Raw genomic sequence first — 27,474 nt, 5'->3', positions numbered from 1 at the left:
ACTCTTTAATTCTGCTTTAATATACAGTACTGAGTGCTGGTAAAAAACCCAACATCCTCTTCCTCTTCTGGCTTCCACTGGAACAACTAAGGTCACCTTGAGCAAACGTCTTCCTCTTAACTTCCAACTCAACTCACCTTTCCAAATGCATTGTTTGAGAAAAATTGCTACTTTTTAACCTTAAAAAAACAGTTGTGGTGCTTTGGATTGATACTTTTGAGAGGTTAACTCATGGATCACCTTGTATACCTGCAAACGTTAATGTTCTTCAACAACGCCAAAGCATTTAAATCACTGAAAACCCCTGAGTTCAATGTCAGGAACAAATCTAAATTTGGATTGGAACTGTTTGTTACAAGAGCTTGCTGGATGTGTTTCAGAGGTCTAATCCAGAGTTCAATCTTGTAGTCACAAGTTACGAAAAGAAAAGAAACTGTAGTCCTATTCCACCTCACTTAAACCAAATTAAGAACACATCTTTTTAATGGAAAATCCACGTCTGTAAGTTATTAATGTCAAAACATGAGCCACAACAGTGCACAAAGCAATTTGTGTCTAGAAATCATTCAGTAATATAGCATAATGTATATCATTATGTAGGAATTAGGGGGAGATAAAAATTCTTTACAATTACTTGTTTCTCAACATAAACAAAACTGTTTCAACTTCAGTGCATTGTCATGAGTTTGGCGGTTATGAATGGAGTTGATTCATGACAGGCCAGCGCACACTGCTTATAAGCGTATAATTACAATAATATGGTGTGCCTTTTTTATATGCAGAAAATCTCCAAAACATAGTCAGAAGTTATTATGAGTCTGAGTGGTTCAGTGAACATGAATTGCTTTCTCAGACATGAGCCCATGTTTTTGGGATCCAGCGAGTCTCTGTTTCTATCTTTGTCAGTTCGTCTCTCAGCTCGGTGAATGCCATGGCCAGATCGTCATTGATGATCACTTTCTCAAACAAGTGGCCGTATTTATTCTCCATGGCTTGGGCACTGGAAATCATGTCTTGAAAGTCCTCCTCCTGTAAATAATGAATAAAATGGCCATGCATGAGTATAATATTACTGTATTTTTCAAAATAACAGTTAGATCCATTCCTCAAATTTGATTGAGCGACACTCTAAAAGGCCTGATATTTATGTGGTGCATTCATGTCGGAATTACCGTAATTATGAGACGACAAGTCAGCGTTCGGAATTTCATAATTATGGAAATTCCAAAATGGCTTGAACGCACTATTAGTATAACAAACACTTGTTTGTATCACTCAGCATGTCTGAGATCGGAATAAAAGCATGGGATCAATGGGATTTAAAAAAATATCTTCATTTTAATGAAAAAATTAATAAATAAATGCTATGATAAAAACCTATTAATTGGCTAACAGTAAGTTCTTTACCATATTTGGTGAAAACGAACAGTATTTTACTGTGAAAAATGTCGTGTTCAGACTACATGATATTAGCCCAATTTTGGCACAATCAATTTTACATAGGGTGTCGTAGTGATTCGTAAATGACAATGGCCGTCAGGACGCAACGATCGTTTTATCTCATATAGTGTGTCAATGTGGACGACAACCAACGCCAAATCTGTGATGCTTTACAACGTCCTGACAGAAAGACTAGCATGTTTCTTTTTTTTTTTTCTTTTTTTTTGGTCCTCTACGATGGGTTCCATCACATCTGTGGCGTTGACCAATAGGAGCACAGAAGCTTTCAAACATGGACAAAAGAGAGATGATGGTATTGGTGCTGCTACTAGGTGGAATTCTTTCTTTTTGGGGGGTTTTCCTGACAACAAGACAGCCAGAACAGAACACATTGCCATTGTTTGTTAATGCCCTTGTTTCCGAAAGTTATTCGTTAGTTCCGTCTGCTCGATGACATCACGCATGTCATTAAAGACGGCAAGCGATGATTGGTCAGGAAGTAACGCATAGTCTGACATGTTTCTCATCCACAACACAACAAGAATTTAGGAGTCAAAATCGCATAATCTGACACACTGACTATCTTAACAGACAAAAATATTGTTTAGTCTGGACCTGGCATTAGAACTATCGTTTTTTGGGCGTGAACAACAAATCATCATCTTATGATTTACAGTCAAAAACTGTAAATTGGAATTCCCAGAAATGGACCGTGACGTGTGACCTTACTTTTTATGGATTTTCATTGAAATAACTTTTTCATCTTAGTTTTTTCTTTTCAGTTTTTTACTTGTTACAGCTTATGTTGTGAATTTAATGTTTATTACATTATTTTAATTCATATCATGTGTTGAATATCAATGAAATATACTTTTTACTGTAAATTTAAGGTAAATCTGTAAAATGTAAAATGCTGCTACTATAGTTTTTATGGTAAAGATCTGGCAACCATGACTTCCATTACTTTACTGTAAATTGCACAGATTTTTATTTATTTTTTACACAGCGTACAACCCAATATTCAATACGCCCTCAACCGAATCAGTAGAAAGCACATCATCTGATGTGGGTTAAATACAACATAGGGATCAACAAGGCAAACTAATAGAAATGTAATGCTGATGGTTTTTATATCATTTGCAGAATGAATGCCAGAAGGGTTAGATTCCACGGGTTACAGATGGTACATTTACGTGAGATGCCATGCTTTTGAGTGTTTTCCTTATTTCGGTCAGCCTAGTGAAAGGAATTCCTTAAGTTTAAGCTTTAATTTATGTTCTCTTACGTATATAGTCATCTTGAAGCATTTAGAAAAATAGCCATGACAGTGAAGTTACTCATACAGTTCAGTGTATTTAAGTGTTCCTGTTAAATTCATTCAGGTCAATGGTCAGTATGAGAAATGTTCTTCCTCAGCTATAACATTGTCCACTATTTTTAACAGTGAAAAGACATTTTTACAAATGAACCCAAAGCTCCAGATGTTCCAAAAGAACACTTCTTGTCTATAAATGTCTTTCTGTAGCTCAAAAGGTATTTCACTTTGTGGTTTATGAATTGTAAAAATGATGTGACATTATGCGTCAGCCTGAACTGGCTTGGATTGGAGTAAGAAAAGTAAAGAAGACAGTAACGACGAATTGTTCCACTAAATCATAAAAAAAACAAGTGATGTCCAAATGTGTCTTGTTAAGGTCAGTGCTCAGTGCAGTTATACAGGACACGTGTGTCCTTGGTTAATATGGAAAGATGAGCAACACATTTGCACCCAGGAGCTTGGTAGTTTGTAAAACAACATCCAGGTGTGAGAGAGATGACCCAAGTCTTTTATAAGCCCCTGGGGTAGACTTAGGTGCTCACGCTCACAGCATGACACAGATGGGTCTCAGTGGGGTTACCAGCAAACCTTCTGCCCCAAGCCTGAAAGACCCTCAGACCGTTGGGAGCGTAAGAAGACAAACCCGTGTGTGCTCATGGGGCACACCTGCAGCCCACCCTGGAGAGGTTTTTAAAAGGGACCCTTTCCAAAGAGGTGCATTAAATGCCAGAGAAGCTGATGTACGGTCAAGACGATGGGTCAGGTCAGACCTTGTCCATCTCAGCTGTGTACTGAACTGCTATAGGAAGGTCACGCATTGAGAATTCTTCCATTCCATTTTTGAACCCGCATTGATTCCACATTATATTAAGTAAGGAATAATGCTGGGCCATTGAATTATTCGAAAAATAATGCACACCCGATGTGGTAATGCGGCCACAACGTGAAGCCGTTGTATATTCAAGTAACTATATTTATTTCTTAGATGCAAAACTTTTTAAATGAGGATAAACATAATCAGACAGCACATAAGTTCTGTATAACAACCATAATAATCAAACACATATGGGTTGACAAGAAACTACAATCATTATATCTCTTACCGTAAAGATTTTTGTGACTGTTTGCTCATTCTGACTTGCCAGAACCTTTGCTTTTCTTCGGCTCAGTCTTAAGTGCTCTATTGGTGGAGGCTTCACAAATACAACATAAGGTTTAAACTCAGAGGAATATAAGGCTGCTATGATCTGTTAGAGAATGAAAAAAAAAAAAAAAAAAAAAATGTGAACAAATGACAGTGAGCTAAATGGCAACACATTATTCTTCAAAATAATACAGATCGTTGCCTGGTATGAATGTGTCCATGTTATATTGTAACTGTTTCATTTCAAACCAGTTTTCTATGGTATGAAACACTAGACACAGCATCACCCATATATTCTTTGTGCTCACATAGTAGGTTCGTTAATACAGTGAGAATGTTTCTATAAATGTTACAAGCTGATGAAAAATAATCAGACCACAGGAAATGTACCAACTGGAGTAGAGCTGACAGAAGCTCCCCGTCCAAAATGACATAATTCCTGCCCTTGAGTCCGTATTCCAAAGTCAACAAATATGACATGTAATATAGGACTCTCTGGCTCTCGCTCACTCTGTTTATCCCTGTTTCTCTCTTTTCCTCTTTCGCTTGTGCTTCTGGAGAGAGGCACAAGTTGTGGTATTTGTATCATATGCTGCATGTGTGGTTCTTTAATAATATGAAATAAAATCCATTAAAAAATATGTTCTGAAAGGGGCCGCTGTTGTCGAAGTCCCACGTGCGCAGATCCTTGATCCAGCGCTTCTTGGCACTCACACACCCTGCCATTCATGAATGATCTTTGACTCACGTGTGGTTCCACATCCAACAGGCACACCTTGCTCTCCGCTATGACCCTGCGCACCGAATCCAGACTCGTACCATAGTAGTTCCCTTTATGTTCACCATACTCCAAAAATCTAGGTGAAAAATTGAAGAGAGCATGAAATATGGGGAATATAGTCATTTTTATAAGCTCTAATAATTTAAACTCTTTTACATGACTGTTTTAAATAACATGTTATGAAAATAGCTGATAAATAATAAGATGACCATAAATCATTAGAAAATAAATGACAATTTGGAGCATGCAAATATAAATCTCCAGGTGATGTTTTCCAGTTTGCTGTTACACACTATTGGCATGTTTCTTTACTTAATTTCAAAAAGTATTCGCCAACAGTGCAATATCATCCATTTGCTGCGGGTACAGTATATGTGCTGTTTGAAAGCACTAAATACTTGGCTAGCATTAGTGTTTGTAGTAAAAGGTGGATTAATGGTACGTGTCCTAAACTGTCATATGGCTGATACATCGTGATTTAGTATTAAAGAAAATAATGCTACATAAAATGCTTTGTCTCTTGTCACAGAAACATCATCACACTCATTCAGAGTAAATTGTAACATATTTCAGCATATTTTTTGGCACAGTATTTGTATCAGTATCAGTATTTTGGTAACATAGTGTTATGTATGTTATGTGTTACTTTTGAGGGATGATCTTCAAAGAATGATCCAAAAATAAAATACAATGCTTTCAATGTGTGTCATATTTGCATAGGACATAAGACAGTAAATCATTTTGTGCCTCCTCTGTCATGTTTCTTTTCTAAAGTCAGCTGTGCTTCTAATCCTATAAAGTGAATTAGAATTGGAGAGGAGAATTCACTAAGAATGAATTATGCCTACTGATAGCGCCATTTATTTCTGCATGCTGCTAGTTGTTTCACTCCTGAATCACTAAAGAAATAATGCAAATCAAGTACGAATAATTACACAAGAACAAATGTGTAACACTATATTAACATTCTAGTAGCTACTATTAACTAACAAGAAGTTCTAATTATTAAATTAGTAAGTAATAGCACTTAGTTAAATGAGATAATTTACTATTAGCTGACTAATAACAACTATTTTTCTTACCCCCAGAGAACTGAGAACTATATACAATTTCACAATTAATGCAAATAATGCATAATGCATTTAATTCTAAAGTGTAGATCATAGTAACGTACAAGCAATGACTCAAGTATTATCAAATCCTTCAGAAGGAATTACTTTCACTTGGAACAACATTCTGAGGTGAAGAGCCATTCCGAGTCATAATCGAGCCCTTACTTGTGGGTTACTATGATCTTCACTTTAGACATACTACATAAAACCATATATTTCCACAAGGTACGTTAAATAAATAAATCACTGTATAAGTAAAAAATGTTCAGGGCATTTGAGGTATGGCTGATGACTCAAAATGTTCCAGTAGTCTCCATGACTCTCTAGTGATGCAATGAGAATAGTGGACTTAAGCTGCCTTCTCTTTGTTTAAATAGTAATAATAATCTGGGGGAAAAAAAAAATAATACAACTAATGTAATGTTCAGAGGGATGATGGAAAATTATCCATAGGAGTAAGGTCCCGAAAACTGCATTTAAAAATTTAAATTTAACTCTTTCCCCTCCAAGATTTACCTTAAAAATATAGCTTCATTCATTCTTTCTGATTGTTATTTCTGAGCATTTTGTAAGATATTTGAACAGTAAAAAGATGATCAAAACATTGATCAAGTAGATCGAGTCCATCAACACCCTCAAAGCTCGCACAGTTGTATACATCTAGAAAACATTTTTCTCTGTAAGGTTATAAAGGCAGTTTTGATTTGTATGCTGTCGAATGTTTGATGATCATGTTAGCTTACTATCCGCTCCATCTGGAGCCAGGGGCCCCGAGAATCTTCACCACCATTCTCCAGTTTTCTAAAGTGTTACTCATTTGCCTAGTAGATGGTTTCTACTGAAGTAGAGGTTCCTACTGCTTGAGTTCTGGTAGTAACTTTGGGCTTTAGCCTTTGCCTTCAAGGCATTTGTATGATAATCAAAGATGATGGTAATTCAGAGGAGTGATGCAAAAAGCAGTCCGCTTTTCCTCTCTCTAGTGCGCCTCTCTGGAAAGTTGGGCTGTCTGCTCTCTGTCATTCCTGTCTCACTTGCTTCTTTCCCTATGTCCAACTAACAAGACAAAAAGTCATTTCAAACCACAGCAGGCTCTTAAAATATCCCCCTACTTTAATATAATGTGACACTGTTCTCGGACACATGCTTTTGAGATTTCCTCTCGTTTTTGAGTGAAAATTTGGAGAAAGAGAGTATTTCCTGTCAATGGTTGTGATCTGCGTTTTAAGCATTAACAAGGATTAAATGTGTGATTTAAATTCCAGGAGCATCTTTAAAGACAGGAATAATGCAGTTGGCTTCTTATAAATGCACTATTTCAAGTCATTTTTTAGATAACAACAACCAGGCAAAGTGGTAGATTTCTAGAAGTGTTATTTGATTTTAAAATATTTTATTTCAGACTATAATCTTCCATAATTGCCCACTAGACAAAATAGGTTCAGCAAAGTAAAACAACACAACCCAAAACTAGTTTCTAGAATAAACTACAACACGGGCTGGGTACCATTCATGAGTGTTTAGCTTACTTGTGGTTGAGGATATCTTTTTCAAAAGTGTGTTTGGAGACAAAATGGTACTCCACCCCTTCTCTCTCTTGCCTTTTCTGCTCCCGAGTGGTATCTGTTGAAATTTAAAAAGTCTGGAAATAATCAAGTGTCTTAATGCAGTCCAAATCAAATTAAACCAAACCAGCAGATGAACAGAAACTTCAGACTCATTTGCAGATCCCAGAGACCCTGATATGCATGTAAAAATAAAAGTAATGTTGAAACCAACATAGTATAAAATATTTTTAATAGCTTTCTCTGACCTCAAAACTACTTGTCAGATATCTTTATTGGTTTATCCATCTGGTTTACCACAAAGTAAAACAAATGTGACTGGTATCCATTCTAGTAACATTATTTCTGTTTAGTGAAAAATGAAAAATTAAGTGGAAAATGCAATAAAAGACACAGTATCTTAGCATGTGTAGTTCATTGCATTTTGTTCATATTTTATATATGGTGTGCCTGAGACCCCAAACATAAGTAATATAATATTTTTCATAATGGACGATTAAAGTATCTTATCACGTAAATCTCATGAAATTAGGAAAAGACATCATCATGCTGATTCTTCAAAGTCAATTCAATTGTTGAGCTCTTAATATTGCTTTGGGGTATCTGAGACCCCAAACAGAAAATGATGTACACTTGTGTAACGGATGTAGGCCAGTAAGAGCTGTGCGTGTAAACCTCACTCCCCTAGCGACTGACACTAGAGGCTGTGTCCTTGTTAGCGTGCCCACCTCCCACACCGGAGACCCCGGAGCAGGTCTAGTACAGCCGATCACAATTGCACATTTTTATGTTTATTTTTAGAGAGATAATTGACATTATAAAGAAATCATGAGGGAGACCTTTGTGAAAAAGAAGTACACTTTAGCATATGTTTAAAAAGAGTACTTGTCATGGAAATAATATAAAAAGAATATACTTAAGTGTGAACATGTTTTTGACACTTAATTGCACGTTATTTACAATTAAATGAGAATGTTTTATAATGTTAAAACTTATACTAAATGCAATTTGTTTGACCCACTTCAGTAGGACTTAAGTACATCTTTATATGTATTTTCATAATTATTTCTATTGTCTTTAAAATATGATTAAAGTGTACTGTAAAATGTACTGACATATTGACTGTTTTAATGGTATACTGAATTATGTCTATTGAAACTTGTAAACATTGTAATTCCACAATTGAAAAGATGCAGTTGCAATTAAGTGCATTTAAAATACAGTAATTAAATATTAATAACACACTACAGTTAAAATTATAATCAAGTACTTTACATGTGTTTTAGTATGTTAGTCAACACAGAAAATAAGTAAAAGATTATTAAAACAACGATTTTACAATTTATTTTAAAGTATAGCCTTTTATTTTACATTATTTAAAAGTGCATTTTTCAGTTGTTTTTAAGTTTGTTAAGAAATAGTGATGAATGTGTACTCTCTTTAAGTACACTTAAGAGGCCTTTTATTTAATTAATATCATATTATCGGCAAGTACAGTTTTTAGACAAAACATTTACACTTTTAAGTTTTGAAGCACACAGCCAGTGCACATTTAGTACAATTAAGCGCATTTCTTTTTGGAACTGTCTCTGGTAGCATGTGTCCAAAAGTGAGCAGGGGTTAGGTAGTAAGACCCTTATTAAACTAGACTGAGTCACACAGAAAATATGCTCAGAGGTGAGCTTAACAAGGCCTGAGGAGCTCACCACACACCCTAACTCTAATTGTCCACACGTTCTGTGCATACTCCAAAATAAACAATAAACTTTTACTGCCACTGCGGGGCAAGAAGTCGGGCAATGTGATTTGTGTGTGTGCAAATCAAACAACAACTTTCTGTTTATGAAGCCCATCAACAAAACACTGTTCCCAGTCATGAAAAAGCGAATACAAGCCCATTTCAGTGAGTCGGCTTTGAAGTACACGCTTCATTTGCACATTTAGGGGCCAGCGGGAGTCTGTTAAAACCTTTTATTCCTCTGAACTAGTGATCACAGCTGTTGTGGTTGTCATTAGCTGTGACTGTCATGTTGATCCTAAATCACTACCACCATCTTAGCGATCGATTTTAGCACTCACTACTCAAGTGTCGTAAATCAAATAAATGTACGTGTCAGACAAAGTTAGACCCTAACCCTGTTTTGCTACAGTTCGGAAGCTTGGAGCACAGTCAGAAATATGGAAAGCTGCTAGTTTGAGCTTCCAGCAGGGAGAAACAGACATGACAAGCGCCAACCTAAGGCAGAAACATGGCCTTTTTCCAGAATAAGGAGAAAAAGTCACACCGCTCCCTCGATCACGGCATACAGTCTAGCTGTTAGTGGCTGTGATTATCCTGTTCTTTCATCGCTCTATCACCCCCTGTCCACATCGCTCTTGGACACCCAGAGTGGCAGTGAAAAACTGGTTCTGTTCTCATCTCCACTCTGGCAGTCTAACACAGCTTTAGGCCTCAGTGTGGAAAATTTTGATGGTCTGCCTACAGATTATTCATGAACATTTACAAGAGTGTGGCTGTTCTTGATTCTTCTTTGTCTGTTTGCTTGCTTCGAGGCAGAGTTATAAAGTCAAACCAAAATTGTATCAAATCAGTTGATATTTCACTGGTTTTGGCCATTCTTCTGTTAGACTGTCAAATGAATTAGGTTGAATAGCAGTCAGCTGTTAAATTTAAGGACACGATTAGATAATACCAATTTAGGTCGACCAATTACCAAGCAATGCTTAATATTGTTCAGTCTGTGGTCGAAAAAGTTTGCATTAGCAATTTACAACACTTTAGCAAAACATGGTCAGGTCAAAGTGTCTGAATACATTTCGGTCCCAAACCTTTTATACATTTTACTGGTAGTCCACTGCATGAAGAATTTTTTTGGGTATAATATGTCACAGTTTATTTTGCTATACTCACTTACATAAATGAACTATAGTGTCCTGCACCCACTAGTAAAAAAATATAAAAAATTATATCTGGTGTCCGAATAATTTTTGGTTTGACTGTATGTGCCATTTAGTGGTTCATATGGGTCCGCAATTGTTCAGGAAGTAAAGTAACATGCACGTGCGTCTTTACTTTGGATATAAGCAAGAGTGAGCATGCAGTGTAATCTTGCATAGTTAGTGCAATCAGAACAGCAACTGAATGTCTCACAATCAGCTGTCTCCTCAAAATAGTTAATTTGCAAGTAGCAGAAAGTTCTGGTACAATCACACTCGGAATCAAACCACAGCAAACGTGCCCAGTGTGAAAACTCCCTAAAGCCAAGTCAGTTCACTTGGCGGGCAACAGGTGTGTAGACAACCGAGGGTGCTTGCACACTAGTACTTTTTGGCAGCAGTTTAAACGGTAATATCTTTTTAGGAGACCGCTGATTGTGAGCTATTCGTTTGCTGCTCTGACTGCACACACTGTGTGGGACAGCTCTCACATGGCAAATATTTCCATGATTCCATGCTGCCAGTGTGAAAGCCCCCTAAAAAGGTGGTCTGGGGTATGGTTTATGTGAGCTCCGGTGCGGTTCTCTGCTGATCTGAACGAAATCTTACTAAATCGTGGAAGTAAACCTTTGATGACGTACGATTTTGTCAAGTTGAGTTTGTGCTCACTTCGATGACAAGCGAGACTGACGCACTGCAGGCAGAGAGATAATTGCGTGATCTCATTTCTGCTCACCTCCAGCAGAAACTGTCTCCCGTGTTCTTTCGAACCTTTGCAGTACATCTGGGGCAAATGGACGCCAATGCTGTTCTGTGTTGGTGCTTTGTAAACAAAACCAACATATTACTCCAAAGTAAAAAACTCAGGGGAGCAACAGTGGCCCTGTTCCAAATGACACATTTCATTGGCACTTATAGGGCCCTATTTACCGATCTAAGCGCATGGTCTAAAGCGCATGGCACAAGTGCAGTTAGGGCGTGTTCGAATCCACTTTTGATAGTTTAACTATGGGAAAAATGGTCGGCTCGCGCGGCACATGGTCTAAAAGGGTTTTCCCGATTCTCTTAAAGGTGAACTAAGTAACTTTTTTTTACCTTAACTGAACAGCTTCGGAGTCATTGGAATGGTTATATTACTTATTTCGGGTTGAATGGTGGTCGTTTCGCACCCCCCTGGTGCCCGTGAGCGGAAAATACGCACTTGCAACTTTGAGCCGGTGGGCCGCCGGCCGCTGCGTCAGGAAGTCTCGCGTGATATCAGGTCTCGCGATGTAAACAATTGCTTTACGGCCAAAAGAAATCTGCTAAAATGCTGTCATTATTGCGCTCCCTCACGCTGTCCGAACCCGAATGAAGAAGACGTTTTAAAGAACGTCCCATCTGCTTTGATGTCGTTGATCTATAGCCTCTGGTGTCTGAGAATCAACAACGAGTTTTTACAACAGTGTTGTCAAATATCTATTCCGAAGCTGTGGGGGGAGCTCTAGCGAGAAACCTGCGGGCAAAAAGCGAGAATACAGCGAAGAAGTCCCGAAGCTACTGAGTGCTGCTTTAATGAGTAATGGGTGTGTTTTGGGCGTTAAGTATAAAAAAACAATCAGATTGTAATTTCCCATTCCCTTTAAAAGCCAGTTGTGCTCGCGCCATAGTGGATTTGCTATTTACATGGTGGATATTGCAAGCGGAAAAACTGAATGCTTCTCCAAAGAGGAAACGGATCTGCTTGCGTGCTTTAACCTCGCGCATGAGCAGATCCGTTTCCTCTGTGGAGAAGCGCTCAGTTTTTTCGCTTAAAAAAGTAGCAGTCTATTTTAGTTGCCTCAAAATAGCAACACGCCAGCAATGCGCCTGAACACACCTCATATTCAGACCAGCACGAAACAAATGCATTTGCTATTTAAACAACGTGGCGCAGGAAGTGAAAATGATAACTGCGTCGGGCTGAAACTAGCAAAGAAGCACTTGCGTGGCGCCTGGCGCTGCATTGCATACACTGCATACTATGTATGATAGGGCCCTTAGTCTTGTAGTCTTTTGTGAAGTCCACAAGACTGTAGGGTGTCCCAGTTGTCATTTTAGGTTTCAGAAGGATGCTCACAAGTGCCCCCTTTGCGGTCGATATGTGCCCTCGATGCGCAGGTGCGAGCTCCGCAGAAGACTTCTTCCCGACAGTCAAAATGGTGTTACATCACAGAAGTGCAGACTCGTAGGAAGACTGCAGGTGTTCAGGGTTCCAATTGGGACGGAGCCAGTATATCTTTTGCAGTCTTTCTCCGGGGGCTAACAGCTGCCATCTGACGACAATAACCTTTAAAACTAATATGTTTCCATTCAGCATTAAAGCTGCCGTCGGCAAGTCTGGCAGATTGGGTCGATTAGCCAAAATTTTGAATGTTTACAACTCTCATGCCCCTCCCCACTACCAGCGAGCACCCTCCCATCGAGGTCGTGCTCGTCAGTGCGTCACTGTGCGTGTGTACCTGATTTTCTGTGAACGCGTCCGTCTCTTCAGCATCGATCAACACCATGGACTCGGAGGTAGGCTGCCCTGGCTAATCTATCCATAGATAGCAATAACTTTATAATAATTTATAATAATTTTCTCTCCGCCATCACGCTTCATGCAATCTCCAGGCGAACTTCAGGCGTGGCGTGTGCATGTGATATTAACGTGCGCGAGTGAGGGGGATCTGTGGCGTGTGCACGACCTGTGATTGACAGTCAGATCTCACACCCCCCTGCGCTGATTGGACCTGATGAAGCGGGAGCGCTGGATTTTTGCAAAACAAATAACACGCTCCAGGTGGAGTTAGAAGCTCGGTTTTTTTTCTAAAACCACCTTATTTATGTTGTTCTGTCGGATTATAGTGTCGATTACACTGAATATGATCAAAAAAATGTTGCCAACGGCAGCTTTAAAATCTAACAACAATGACGTCATAAATGTCCTTCTTTAGCACAAATTAAGCTAAAAGCGGCATTTTTCTGACTGGTCCAGCTAATGCACAAACATGTTAGAGTAAACAAACAGGCTATATCAAAAAGGCGATTGTTTTTCATTTGGCCATGTTTTTATTCCCACTATATTATTCCCATTCATTTTTCTATGAGTGGTCCATCTAATCCTCTTGACAATGTCTCTGCTGTTGTTTAAGTACTTTAAATTCAGAGTAGCTTGCAGTTTGGATGGTTACCGTTTCCCCAAAACTGAACTATACTTGAAGCAGCTCTAGAGAGGTTTACACACACAAGGTCTTATTGGTTGTTTGAAAGAGATAAATACTATCAGGTTGATTTATTGCACAAATGTTATGTGAACTCACATGGCACAGTTACACTGAAGTGTTCTGGGTCAGAGAGTAGAAGTCTTCTCTTCAACTCGGTCACACCAACCCCAACAGGCCCTGTACAACACACATAAACACACCAGCAGTTTATCACTAACCAATTAATCAACAATGAAAAAGCAATAAAGCAGCAGTCAACATTCACTGTATAATTCATTCAATATAAACACAAGCTTATCTAAATCACCAGTATACATTTTCATCACACTTCAGCACTTATGATCCCTGTTCAAATATTTTATCTTTTATCTTGCGCCCAATATAAAAGACTGCAGACTTGGCTGGTTGAGTGGTACATGAACAACTTCAGTGAAGTCCTTGTTTGTAGGCGGACATGTACTGTATTTAAATGGACTGTCTGGGCCATGAAGTGGCCCATTATTCCGACAGGCATCTGCTGTTTCCATCACTGGGACGCAAGTATGAGGATGATGGGGTAATGCTGTATTGATTTCAAGCTGTGGCTCCCGCCACTCGCACCCATTCCAAAACACAGATCCAGTCTCTGCTCTGGCTTGAGCATCCCCAGAAGGTAAAGCCATATTCCTGTAGTGAAAATGAAGAATCTGTCTGGTGCCCAGTCAAGAGAGACTAAAAGCCAGTGTTTGCCAGCCGCAAACAGACAGGATGGTCCCAGCGGGTGCATCTCAAGAAATCAAAGTATGTATGCAATCGCCACACTGGCTGCAACTGGCCTTCTTGATGTGATTCAGGAGTGAAATTCCTGCCATTCTGATAATGCATGAAATGCCTTCAGCCAATTCACTTCACGTTTGGCCCAGTATTGCTTTTCACAGCAAACGAGTTTCACAGAGTAAGAGGAAAGAACAGAATCGCATTGAAGTTGAATATGAAAATATTAAACCATCTTGTTTGACCTCACGTTAGCTTTCTGCCTGCCCTCGTAGTCATCATCCACCAGTGCTCATCTTGCAAACAAACCTGTGGGTTGATGGTCTTCGAAATATTTGCAAGCTATGTCTGTGGTCAGTTGAACAAACACATTAAGGAAGATACAGTATATTTTCATTCCAGGATGTCTTTTAAGTTATAGTTCTATATGGCATTCCTAGGCAAGCAGCGATCATAGAGGTAGTCAAATTAGACGTTAATGTTCTGTATCCATGGCCAACATAAACTCATGAGAATGACGTACATTACAAGTGAAACTAGTCATTTGTGCAACAACCTGCTCATTAGAGATGAGCAAACTGCTTTGGTGGGCTCAAACTATTGTGGACATCTTGTTTGTCTCATATGCAAAATAAGAAAAATGACATATTAGAAAGTTCATGATAAAGAACGGGACATGTAGTTTAGAAAAAAAAAATGTTTGTAGACAGTTTTCAATGTCTTTTTTTTTTTTAAACAAATATCATGAATTATTCATTTATAAAAATCAACGTTTTTTGGGGGGAGTCACATCATATGTTATTTTACAATCTGAACTAACCTTGCTTTGTCACAAAATCAAATTATCTAATATTTTAAGAGACTTACTGACCTTGATGTCAAGGGTCTGCATGTGCTAGACTAAAGTTTTTAAAATAAAATAAAATATATAAAATATATAATAATAAATAAAACTTTAAAAATGTATTTAAATTTATTTAATTTAGTTTTAGTTTTTTTTCTCTTCATTATGATTCCAGGATAGTTACATTACCCGGAGATTTTATGCCCCAAAAACTACATCAAAATGCATATTAAAAAATACATTTAAAAACATGCTCATTATAAAAGAGATATGTAAAATTGTATGTACTTATAAATGACAAATTTATTATCATGTCTGTATCAATTACATTTGAATGTATTTTCAATAAATTAATATATAGAACAAAACTATTAACATAGATAAAATAAATAATGTATAAACTACATAAAATTTATATATAAGACATGTCATGTCACTGGCCCAAATTCTTCTTGTCTGAATCCAACATAACTCATCAATGGTAGACAACCCAAGTTCTGACTTTGCTGAGATGATTTAACGTCTTTGAAATAAATCCACGCAGTCCTTGAACACATTGGCTCTTTGGCCAGACTTGTCAAGGCTCGCTTGAAGTCCTTCAGTACTGGGAGAGAGTTCACAGTGCTCCTGTACGTTTTCTGTTGTTTGTTTAGGAAAGAAGTCTTGCATTCACCTACACCTTGCCAACAGCTGTTCTCACCCCTGATATATTTAAGAATTAATGCTCTAGATTTACCACAGGGACACATTTTTGATTCAACAGTGGATAAAAAAAGTGAAAAAGTCTGAATGATCTCACACGCCTCATCGAATTTCTAAGTAGAATATCATGCATTCGTAATTATGCAAACACCAGAGCAATGATGACGTTTTAGGCATACAGTTCCTACTTTTATAACAATAGAAATTCTACCTGCCAAGATGCCATTCAATTCAGAATATTTATATATAGATCCTCAGCAACAGAGAAGCTGAACTCCCATTTCATTAAACTCCTGATAGCTCTGGATTTCATGCTTAATGGAATGTCAACTTTTGATTATGGTCATTTTCTAAACTCTTGCAACTGATGGACTGTGGCAACAGGGAACTTAAATGACATACAAAAATAGTGTGTGGCTCCAGCTGTATGAAGGGCTTTCATGTTTAGATAATAAGCATATTCTGTTGGCTCATTTGGAGTCTGCCTTTGGAAAATGACTTTGAGGTGAACATTTTGCAGACCCAGGTCTACGTCCAGGCAGTACAATGAAAACAGATACATCCATGTGTTAATTTAACCTTCCAGACTTGCTCTTTCTCTACAGTATATTTATATTTCATACAACAGGAAAGAGTGTTCTTAAAGCAATATTTCACCCCAAAATAAGAATATGAACACACACACACACACACACACACACACACACACACACACACACACACACACACACACACACACACACACACACACACACACACACACACACACACACACACACACACACACACACACACACACACACACACACACACACACACACACACACACACACTCACCTAAAGGATTATTAGCAACACCTATTCAATTTCTCATTAATGCAATTATCTAATCAACCAATCACATGTCAGTTGCTTCAATGCATTTAGGGGTGTGGTCCTGGTCAAGACAATCTCCTGAACTCCAAACTGAATGTCAGAACGGGAAAGAAAGGTGATTTAAGCAATTTTGAGCGTGACATGGTTGTTGGTGCCAGACGGGCCGGTCTGAGTATTTCACAATCTGCTCAGTTACTGGGATTTTCACGCACAACCATTTCTAGGGTTTACAAAGAATGGTGTGAAAAGGGAAAAACATCCAGTATGCGGCAGTCCTGTGGGCGAAAATGCCTTGTTGATGCTAGAGGTCAGAGGAGAATGGGCCGACTGATTCAAGCTGATAGAAGAGCAACTTTGACTGAAATAACCACTCGTTACAACCGAGGTATGCAGCAAAGCATTTGTGAAGCCACAACACGCACAACCTTGAGGCGGATGGGCTACAACAGCAGAAGACCCCACCGGGTACCACTCATCTCCACTACAAATAGGAAAAAGAGGCTACAATTTGCACGAGCTCACCAAAATTGGACAGTTGAAGACTGGAAAAAATGTTGCCTGGTCTGATGAGTCTCGATTTCTGTTGAGACATTCAGATGGTAGAGTCAGAATTTGGCGTAAACAGAATGAGAACATGGATCCATCATGCCTTGTTACCACTATGCAGGCTGGTGGTGGTGGTGTAATGGTGTGGGGGATGTTTTCTTGGCACACTTTAGGCCCCTTAGTGCCAATTGGGCATCGTTTAAATGCCACGGCCTACCTGAGCATTGTTTCTGACCATGTCCATCCCTTTATGACCACCATGTACCCATCCTCTGATGGCTACTTCCAGCAGGATAATGCACCATGTCACAAAGCTCGAATCATTTCAAATTGGTTTCTTGAACATGACAATGAGTTCACTATACTAAAATGGCCCCCACAGTCACCAGATCTCAACCCAATAGAGCATCTTTGGGATGTGGTGGAACGGGAGCTTCGTGCCCTGGATGTGCATCCCACAAATCTCCATCAACTGCAAGATGCTATCCTATCAATATGTTGAATCAATGCCACGTAGAATTAGGCAGTTCTGAAGGCGAAAGGGGGTCAAACACAGTATTAGTATGGTGTTCCTAATAATCCTTTAGGTGAGTGTATATATATATATATATATATTAGGGGTGTAACGGTTCACAAAATTCACGGTTCGGTTCGATACGATACACTTGTGTCACGGTTCGGTACGGTTCGGTTCGGTTCGGTACGTTTTCCATAGGCTACAGCAAAAATAAATGGCAGAGAAATTTCCTTGAATTAATTTTTTTTACATTTTTATTTTATTTAATGAAACACACACACACACACACCAATTATCAATTTTGAATGAGATTTTTTTTTATTTGTACACTTTGTTCTAAATGTGTTCACACACACACACACACACACACACACACACACACACACACACACACACACACACACACACACACACACACACACACACACACACACACACACACACACACACACACAGTTCACTGATATATGCTGTTCAATGATCTATGCTGTTCCAAAATGACTTTGTTTAATTGCAATTGCAATTTGAATATGGGTTTGACTTTGCACCCAAAATGTGTTTTTTTAAATAGCACAATATTAATATGTTTGTTTAATACAGTTTAAATGTTATGTGGCTGTATAAGCAATTGTGTTTTAAAATTAAATTTGATTGTAAATAAATATTTCCCTTTGTAGTTTGACTGGCCCATTTTACCTGAAACTGCTGCCCATTTTACCTGAAACTGCTCATGCAAAAAAAGTTGGCACAGCTAATGTTTCAAGAACTGTAGGGCATAAATAATTATATTTTATTACATAATTTTAGCACAAAATTATCAAAAACAGTCATTATTAATCATAAAAACACATGGAAAAGACATATATGGTATTGTATTATTGTCCCAAACGATTTACCAAAAAGTGGCCCAATTTAGCTGATATCACCCTATATATATATATATATATATATCACCCTCACTGTTCCAAACTTGTGTGCATTTTGTTCTTCTGAACAACACAAAAGGATAATATACTAGAATATTATACGCATAAAAATTTCAAGCAATTACAACGAACAGCAACTGAAGCTGTCAAGCTTCAAAAAGACACAAAAGAATCAGAAAAGTATCGTAAAATTTGACTTTTACGCTCTATTTCAAGCCTTCTCAAACATAGCTTTGTGTGCTTTTAAGTTAAAATATTTACATACTCCCCAGCTCTCCTTCATTAGCTTTCACGAGAGATGTAGCAACGTCCGATTTGTGAATGATTCACTAAGTCTGATCTTTTTTAATTAACTGATTGATCGATTTCACAAAGATGGTCAGAACGATTTCCTCACAAATCAGAATGTTCTGGTTCACAGCTTACTGGTGGGGAAGGTAACCAATGATGAAAGATGCTAATTTTGATCTGAAATATAGCTACCACATGAGTTTTTTGGAGAGGTTTTCATCAAAATATTATGTTACTTTTGCATAATGGTTCCTTTTGAAGTCTAAAAACATGAAGAATTACATTGTTTTGATTAACTGTTTCTTTAAGCAAGAATATTTCTTACCAGTTAGAATCACAAGGCGGTACGGCTCTTCAAGGTTTCTCCGGTAAGGCAGAACCTCCTGATATATTGGTAAATGGATAATGGCATGTTCTTTACCCATCTTCTGCCTTATCTGCAGACTTGTGTTGTCCTTCCGGCTCAGCCGGAAACTTCTCCTTAAACCAGCTGTGGGAAGGGAGAAAACTAAATAAATTAAATTAAAATCAATACTTGAACTCTTTTTAGCATTTTTTTATTGATTTGAATTTTCATAGGTAAGACATAATATGTCAGGCTTGATTTGAATATTTTTTTTTTCTTATATTTAATAATGTATCTAGAAATTACTGCATAATTTCCTCAGAGTTCCAACCAAGTAAAGTTGCCAAAAATATTTGGACAGTGGTTCTTGCATCTGTTTCTTATTAGACAAGTGTGTTTGTCTGGATTATTAGTGCATGTTTTAGATAGCTGTCAATGTCTAGTTTTGCTTTGGAATTGATTCTTGGAACCTGAAATCAGAAATGAGGACCAAAATAGGGTCAACAAAACTGAGAAATTAGAAAATGTAAATCCAAGAGGTAGTCAAAATAATAGTCCAGGCAAGACCAGCTGTTTGGTAAACCTCTTACAAATGCGAGCATTCAGTGACCAAAGAGAATTAACAATGTGGTATTCAGAGGAAAATATTAACTATGAAGAAACCCCTTCAAGAAACTGTCCAACAGGAGTATTCACCAGGGTCCAGGAGATTTCTCAAAGACTGTGTGATGGAAGATTAAGTAGAAAATTTCAAGGACAGTGGTTCCCAACCCTGTTCCTGGAAGCCTCCTAGCTGTACACATTTTGGATGTCTCTCTTATCTGACACACCCATTTCAAGTCTTGGAGTCTCTACAAACAAGATGATGAGTTGAATCAGGTGTGTTTGATTAGGGAGATATCCAAAACGTGTAAAGTTTGGAAACATTGCTCTGGGATATCAAGCAGAACTGATTATTGTAGACCATAATTAAGTGCAGAACAGAATGGACACAATGACTCGTACAAACCTTACTTGGAGAGGCTAACTTACAAGAACATAGGCTTCACTATAGTGGTCAGGTGGATCCACATCTTTGTTCTAAATGCTTTGTCATGCTGATGCTTTGTGAACTGCAGATGAGTTATCATGGCCAACTCAGTGATTGGAGCATTGAAGTCCATTAAGAACATCACATAAAAGTTTGAAAACTTTTGGAAGAGCTGAATCCCCTTTACTGAAATGGGTTAGGGCCAGTCCTTAACAATTTAAGTCTTGCTCGGATCTATTTCCATGCAATCAAGATATGAGAAATCTCAAGTAAGACATTGTGGAAATGTGAAGCTCATTGTTCCGAACTTGGACAAAGTTCCCTTTCTATAATAGCTTTGAGGACAAGGTACTTAGTAATAAGCATGCTTTCAAGGTATTCTGTTAAGCATGTCTCAAAGCAAATCACTGATGAAATTCTGGAAGACTGTAGTAACCTGAAAGACTGGGAGACCGACAAAGTCAATTAACGCATTCATTAACTGGTTCAGGTTTGTTTTATATGGGCTAGTTTAGCTCTAGCTCCAATCAAACAAACCTGAACCAGTTGATGAAGGTTTTTGGGATTACTAGCAAGTGTGGCAGGAACAGGACTGGACATCCCTGATTTAGAGCCTGCAAAGATCCAGCTTTGTGAAGATGGTGTAACCTTTAGGAAACTCAAAAGCTGAAGCCATCAACTTAAGAGAATAATTATTGTATGATATATATGTTTTTTAACCAAATGTAGTTAACAAATGTAGTTCTTCATTACAACAAGGAAAAACTTGCATATGCAGGAGATGTGCAGAGGTGGATAAAACCAAAACCAGTGACAAGGTCCTTGTCTTGAGGTTTTTCTCAAGCAAGATATTTACCAAGTGGTAGATCTTTTGCAGGGATGGACAACTCCGGTTCTGGAAGGTCAAGGTCCTGTAATGATTACCCTGCTGAATAATCCAGCATAAATTCCATGCTGTTTTATGCTGGTTTGTGCTCGTAGAGCTGGATAGTGTTGGTCTAGCTGGTGGACCAGCATAGTCATGCTGTTCTCAAGCGAAATGGAGCTGGTGAAGCTGGTTCTCCAGCATAGTCTTGCGGGGTTAAGTGTGAGTAGGCCAGTTTTCTGTATGCAAGCAGTGTTTTGGGGACAGGCATTGCTTTTGCTTGTTCATTTATATATTTATCAAATTCATTATTTAAAGAAAAAAGATTAGTACATGATTTGTTATAATATATAATAATAACAATAACTTCTGTAATTTCTTTTGCTCTCTTCTGAAAGTAGAACTGAGAATTTTAATTGTTGTAACTATGATTATATTATTAATCACTGTCATCTTCAGTTTTGAATAATAAAGACAAATATCAAACTGGTAAAACGTTTCAAAGGATTTGTCTCCTGTTTCAAAGGATCTGTACACATATCAGTTAAAAAGAGCTTGTGTATATTGTAAAACGAAAAAATTGAGACATGAAAAGAAAGGAGAATGCCAAATAAAACCATAATAATAAGCAATTTGTTCAATAACTGAGGTAATGAAAAGAGCCCTTTCAATGGCACAGTTAATAACAGCTTGATAATGAAAATTCAAAATTGTTGTTGAAAGTTGTTTTTGAAGACTTTCATGCTCATTTGTCAAAACTCCCATGTGTCAAAATCCAGCTGTCAGTCACTGATTCCAAAAAGAAGTGTGAAATATTGTAGACAATAGTGATAGCATGCACTTTCAACAATTTCTGAAAGATTTTATTTAACCAATGTCAAGGGCCAAGTGCCCAACTAAAGGGAACACTAATCACCATGATGGTGAACAGACTTCAACAACATTTGTACATGTGAAAATAATAAAGCCAAACTGGTTTGTAATAAGTGAACATGGTAATGCTGTTTTTGGAGATATTATTTATTTTATTTGCAGATGATTTTATCTAAGGCTGTGTGGCTGTAAGTCAGCTGTAGTTGTGTGTCTACTCATTTATTCTCTATTTATGTTTTTGTTGTTCCTCTTATCTTCAGAGATTCTGCTTGTAAACTGCAGGTGTCATCACTAATGCTCAATCATTTTTGTAGAGTGAATACTTTATTTCACTAACTGCAACACTGCTTCAGTGTTACTTTTACTCTCTATAGATTAGGACAATATTAAAATTGAGCAGTGTTTGTTTAATACTAATGATAATTTTGCTGTGTACAAGTAAACATGTAACCTGCAACAGGTGTTTTTCTTAATAAATAATTTATTCAAATTAATTGGAAAGTTGTCTAAAATAACTATGAGCACACATTAAGAAATGTAATATGTAACACAGGTTTTGTTGTTGTTGTTGTTGTGGTCTTGCTGGGATGATACAAGCACTCAGAAGACAACATATGCTTCTCCAACAGCACACCAGCACCCCAAGCTGGTCCCAGTGTGCAAAACATATGCTAGTCCACTTGCACACCCGCTTCCCATGCTGGAGACCAGCAACCAGCATCCCATGCTAGAATCCAGCAACCAGTGTCCCATTAATGGAGACGCTAAAATTATGCAAGTGAGCAGACCTGAGTAGAGGTGTCAAAGCAAGTCAAGTCAAGCAGCACCATTTTGGATGCACTCAATGTGATTGTATGACAGATGCTGGTATCAACGACTTCATGGTACTTCAATGCAAACTATTCTGCTATAGTAAAGTGATGAGATCTAATCCTAAATTTTAATGTTTATATCTAGGGAAAAGGGCTTCTCTTCTATAAATATAACAGGATGATAAAGAACCCAGCCACCTCTTTATCAACACTTTTAGCAGGCATATGGTATCCTAAAAGCTCATAAACTATCAAATTCAGCAGCACAAACTAAACATACAGTAATCACAAGCTTTGATTCAACATATAAATCAAACAAAGTATTGTACAAACAAACAAAAGATCTGAGTTTTGTAGGATTTTTGTGGAAAATATACATTTATCAAACTCAATATTCAACAAACTGACATAATTTATAAACAGATTTGTAAAAATGTTGGGTAATCACTGTCAAAAACATTTTCTGCCATGCCAAGAAATTAAAACTGGAAGCCATTCAACAATTGTCCAATTCATGTGGTAGCTACCTTTTATAAGTGTCATAAACACATTAGAGGGACACTGAATAGCTGTTGATGTTCATCTACACCTCTGGGAATTATGTAGAGGAGGGCCTTGAACATAGGAACATAACTGTCTTGATGAACAGATGTAAAGCATATCTCACATTGTCTGCTGCAGTATCCCCTGTACAAATACTTGTTTGATTGGTCCCACCAATATTAATCTTGCTGAATCCCTTAAATACTTCCAGACGTTTAGTGTCCCACATAGAGAGCAAAATCCAGCCTGAAGGCAAAGCTGCTTCTGGATAAATAAATCAAAAAGAAGCTAGAAAGTTTTGTTTAAAAACAGTTACTGTGCAACTATAAATTCTGTAATATTTATTAACAACATGTACTAACTAGGGTTAGGGTAGGGATGAGGGTTTGGTTTAGGGTTAGGTGCATGTATGCATAAAATGTACTGTTATTACTATAGTAAGTACATGGAATGTGTGCTAGGACACTGTAAAATAAAGTGTTGTTATACTTTATTTTGATGATCCAATTTAGACACTCCACCAACTATAAGTAACTGTAACTACGTCAACTAACTCTCATTGGAGTTTTAGTAGACTCTAGTCGACTGTTAGTTTATTGTTGCGTGTTAGGGTTAGTAGAATAAGTTGACATACTTGCAAAGTTACTTACAGTCAGTAGAATGTATTTTGGAGGAGCATCAAAATAAAGTGTCAATGGATATTAGGCACACAGTCTACTAATCCTCTAATGAGAGTTACTGTAGGCGCAAAAAAACATGGCGGCGCCAATCTCACGTTATAGCCTAGATCAAGATCAAGATTATTTATAAAGGTTTTTAAACGACCAAACACACTGACTTACACGCATTTGAGAATCGGAATATCAGATAGTTGATGACATGGTAAGCAAGTTTGTGAATATTTTGAATAAAAAAAGGAAAAAGGAAATAAAAGCGATACATCTGTCATACAGTGTTATTGCGGATGCGGTGTATCACGTGACATGCGTGACACGTCGCCATGGAAACATTAAGGGGGAACGTTCTATAATAACGGTCGCCTTTTTAAAAACTCACTCTGGGGGGTCAGTTAGAATATAAACTTACGCTTGTCCACTTTCAACCACTTCCAGAAGTAATTCGAAAACGCATTTGACCGGATTGCTTTCATAGTATAAACCCCAGTTTGGTTTGAAGTAAAAAAATTTACCAAGTCCAATTTTCTCTCACCATTACTGATTTCTAACGCATCTGTAGTCTTGCGGATATCAGAGTAGAAATGAAAGCTGCTGCTCTCCGTATGTTTTAAGACAGTCAAGATGACTTGCAACTTAATTATCTCAAACTTGAAGAAATCAGGACAGAAGTGGTCGAAAGTAGACAAAGGAGACACCAGGTGTAAACGGAATGTGTCTCCCTTGTCTACTTGTGATCTGATCAACCAAAACGCATCTTAAAGTGTAAACAGGGCCAAAGACAGATCACCCGTAACATTTCCCCATCAAGACGGCACGGCCTCACACCTTATTTACAACAAACAAAATAAACAAAGTCCACCAGAGGAGGGCAGGAGGGGGCTTAGATGGAGGATGCAGGGCAGGCATTAGGGAAGACCACAGGAACTAAGGCGGAGCAAACAGTGGAAGGATAAGACAGAGGCAGAAGACAGGGAGGGTTAGGGTTAGGGTTTTTGCCTGTTTATTGTATATCACGTTTATTAAATTACTGTTTTTGCCTTGGTTCCCACTTTGGACAGTCTATTTTGTTCACCGACCCTTGCCAGTATATTTTGACCAACCCTTTGGCTGTTGAATTGGATTTATTGTTACAATAAACTTCTGCAAATGGATTCAAACCCAACATCAAGCCTGAGTCCGTTAAATGGTCTCCTTACTGCCAAGAACACTGTTTTAACTCAAAGATCAAATTACCATGTTTTACCACGAGTGTGGAAAGCCCAGATACTCACAAAACTACAGTGATTCCAGTTGAAAACTGAATTCTCAGAGGTCTTCAGTAAGGCAAAGGCAAACCAACTACCTCTCCATTGGCCATTAAACTTCTCCCAAATATTGCACCTCCCAAAGCAAAGTTTACCCCTTGTCACGTACAGAGACTCAGGCTATGAAAAACTATATTGAAGAAGCATAGCATCAGGCTTTATCCGCCACTCTACATCCCCAGCAGTGGCAGGGTTTTTCTTTGTGGAGAAAAAAGATGGCACATCCAACATGTCAAGACAGTCCTAACCCGGCTCCAACAGAACCAATTCTACATCACCAGTACCACATTTTTAGGATACATCATCAGTCATCAAGGTGAGGAGATGGACCTATCCACAGTCAAAGCAGTCACCGAAAGGCCATACCCTACCACTATCAAAGAACGTGCTTGGTTTCTTGGTTTTGCAAACTTCTACAGAAGATTTATCAATTGATGATAAACAGATCCCTGAATCAACACTGAACTGACTTGAGGTTAATAATTAGATTATTTGCTTGTTAGAACTGCTTTTCATGAGAATTTGAATTTGTAACTATTGTGAAGCTGCTTTGAAAAAATCTGTATTGTATTAACCGCTAGAGAAATAGAGGTACTTGACTTGGCATATTCAGTATATATACACAAAATAAACATAAATGCAACGTTGAAAAAAACTCAAAATGTAAAACATTGAGTTTTTCTTTTAGTGATCAAATTGTAGGCTATATTTACACAATGAAAAGAAATGCAAGGGGGTAAAAATATATTATTTCTTTCTCAAAACAATGAGTTTTGATATGTGAACAAATTGTGTAAGTGTTTTCATACATGATCGTTGGGTGTAGGTAATCAGTAAATGAGTGTGCCATTTAAATGCTAGTGTTTCCCAAATGAAACACAAGAGCTGTTAGTTTTTCACACTTGGGGCCCTATCTTGCACCCAGCGCAAGTGACTTTGTACACCGACGCATGTATCATTCCTATTTTGCACCGGCGCAAAGCGGACTTTTCCCTCCACAGAAGCACGTCGGTAAGTTAGGAAATACACTTGCGCTCCCGGGGGCGGTTCAGCGCAAAGAGGAGGCGTGTTCCGGCGCAAACGTTCCTTCATGCTATTTTGAAGGTTTAGAAAAACAATTGCGCCACAAACCAGGAAAAAATAGTTTAAAGTCAGTGGCGCGTTGCGCATGTTATTCATATGCTATTTTAAGGGCGCATGCTTGGCCATAATCAATGTAGCGTGTGCACAACGCGCATACACTTTGATTCTCTCATCTACACAGAAGCAGCAGCTTTCATTTTTGCAAATCATACATTATTACGATAGATAGATAGATAGATAGATAGATAGATAGATAGATAGATAGATAGATAGATAGATAGACAATTTATTATAAAAGCATACATTTAGCTTACACATTTACCCAAATTATCATACGCCTGTTTAACCGAAGTTAATTTGGGTGGGTTTCTCCATTTCAATGTAACTTCTCTCTTTTACGGCCGTGACGAGAGCGTTGCTCTCCTTGGCTGTGAACCGCTCCTGGCGCGCGCCTGGCAAATCCGCCGTTACAATAGCAATCCGCTATGGAAAAAGCGCGTCTTCTCTTAAAGGGAATGTGAGATGACGCTCTGATTGGTTTATTTCACGTTACGCCCAAACCACACCTATGAATAATGAAGCTACTTCAGACCAACCCCTTTTAGATTTGCGCCTGGCGCAAGAGTCATTTATCCCGCCGGGAAAATAGCAACAGCGCCGAGACCCGCCCACAAAGTTACTTGCGCTTTGCGCTTGACACTTGCGTTTCAGATCGTTAAAATAGGGCCCTTGGTCTCAAGATTGGTACATGAGTGAATGGTTTCACTGAGTGGGCCTCAAGTACCACTTTTAGTGTGTAGGCAATAAATAAAAACCTGTAATATCTGGATGATTAAATTAACCTTAGCATTGACAGAATACATTTTAAGGTGAAAGCCGTTTCCCTCAGTTTTATGTCTTTGACAGATACAATAAGGGGGAAAAAAACAGGTCATATTCTTCATATTCATATGATTCTAATATCT

At 38.0% G+C, this 27,474-nt stretch overlaps 1 protein-coding gene across 1 annotated transcript in view; it reads right to left on the bottom strand.

Moving 5' to 3' along the window:
- Window positions 1–471: 471 nt before the first annotated feature.
- mpp7b (MAGUK p55 scaffold protein 7b) overlaps window positions 472–27,474 on the bottom strand; it is a 75,503-nt gene continuing 48,500 nt past the window's right edge. The window contains exons 14-19 of the mRNA XM_082174011.1: window positions 19,302–19,466; window positions 13,618–13,698; window positions 7,322–7,415; window positions 4,651–4,759; window positions 3,862–4,005; window positions 472–1,029 (exon numbers count right to left, since the gene is read on the bottom strand). Coding sequence (XP_082030137.1) covers window positions 850–1,029; window positions 3,862–4,005; window positions 4,651–4,759; window positions 7,322–7,415; window positions 13,618–13,698; window positions 19,302–19,466 — 773 coding nt within the window. The 3' untranslated portion in view covers window positions 472–849. The remainder of the gene's footprint in view (window positions 1,030–3,861; window positions 4,006–4,650; window positions 4,760–7,321; window positions 7,416–13,617; window positions 13,699–19,301; window positions 19,467–27,474) is intronic.

Source organism: Leuciscus leuciscus, assembly GCF_965113295.1.
Source record: "Leuciscus leuciscus genome assembly, chromosome: 6".
NCBI lineage: Eukaryota > Metazoa > Chordata > Actinopteri > Cypriniformes > Leuciscidae > Leuciscus > Leuciscus leuciscus.
This window is presented reverse-complemented; position numbering and strand designations above follow the sequence as displayed.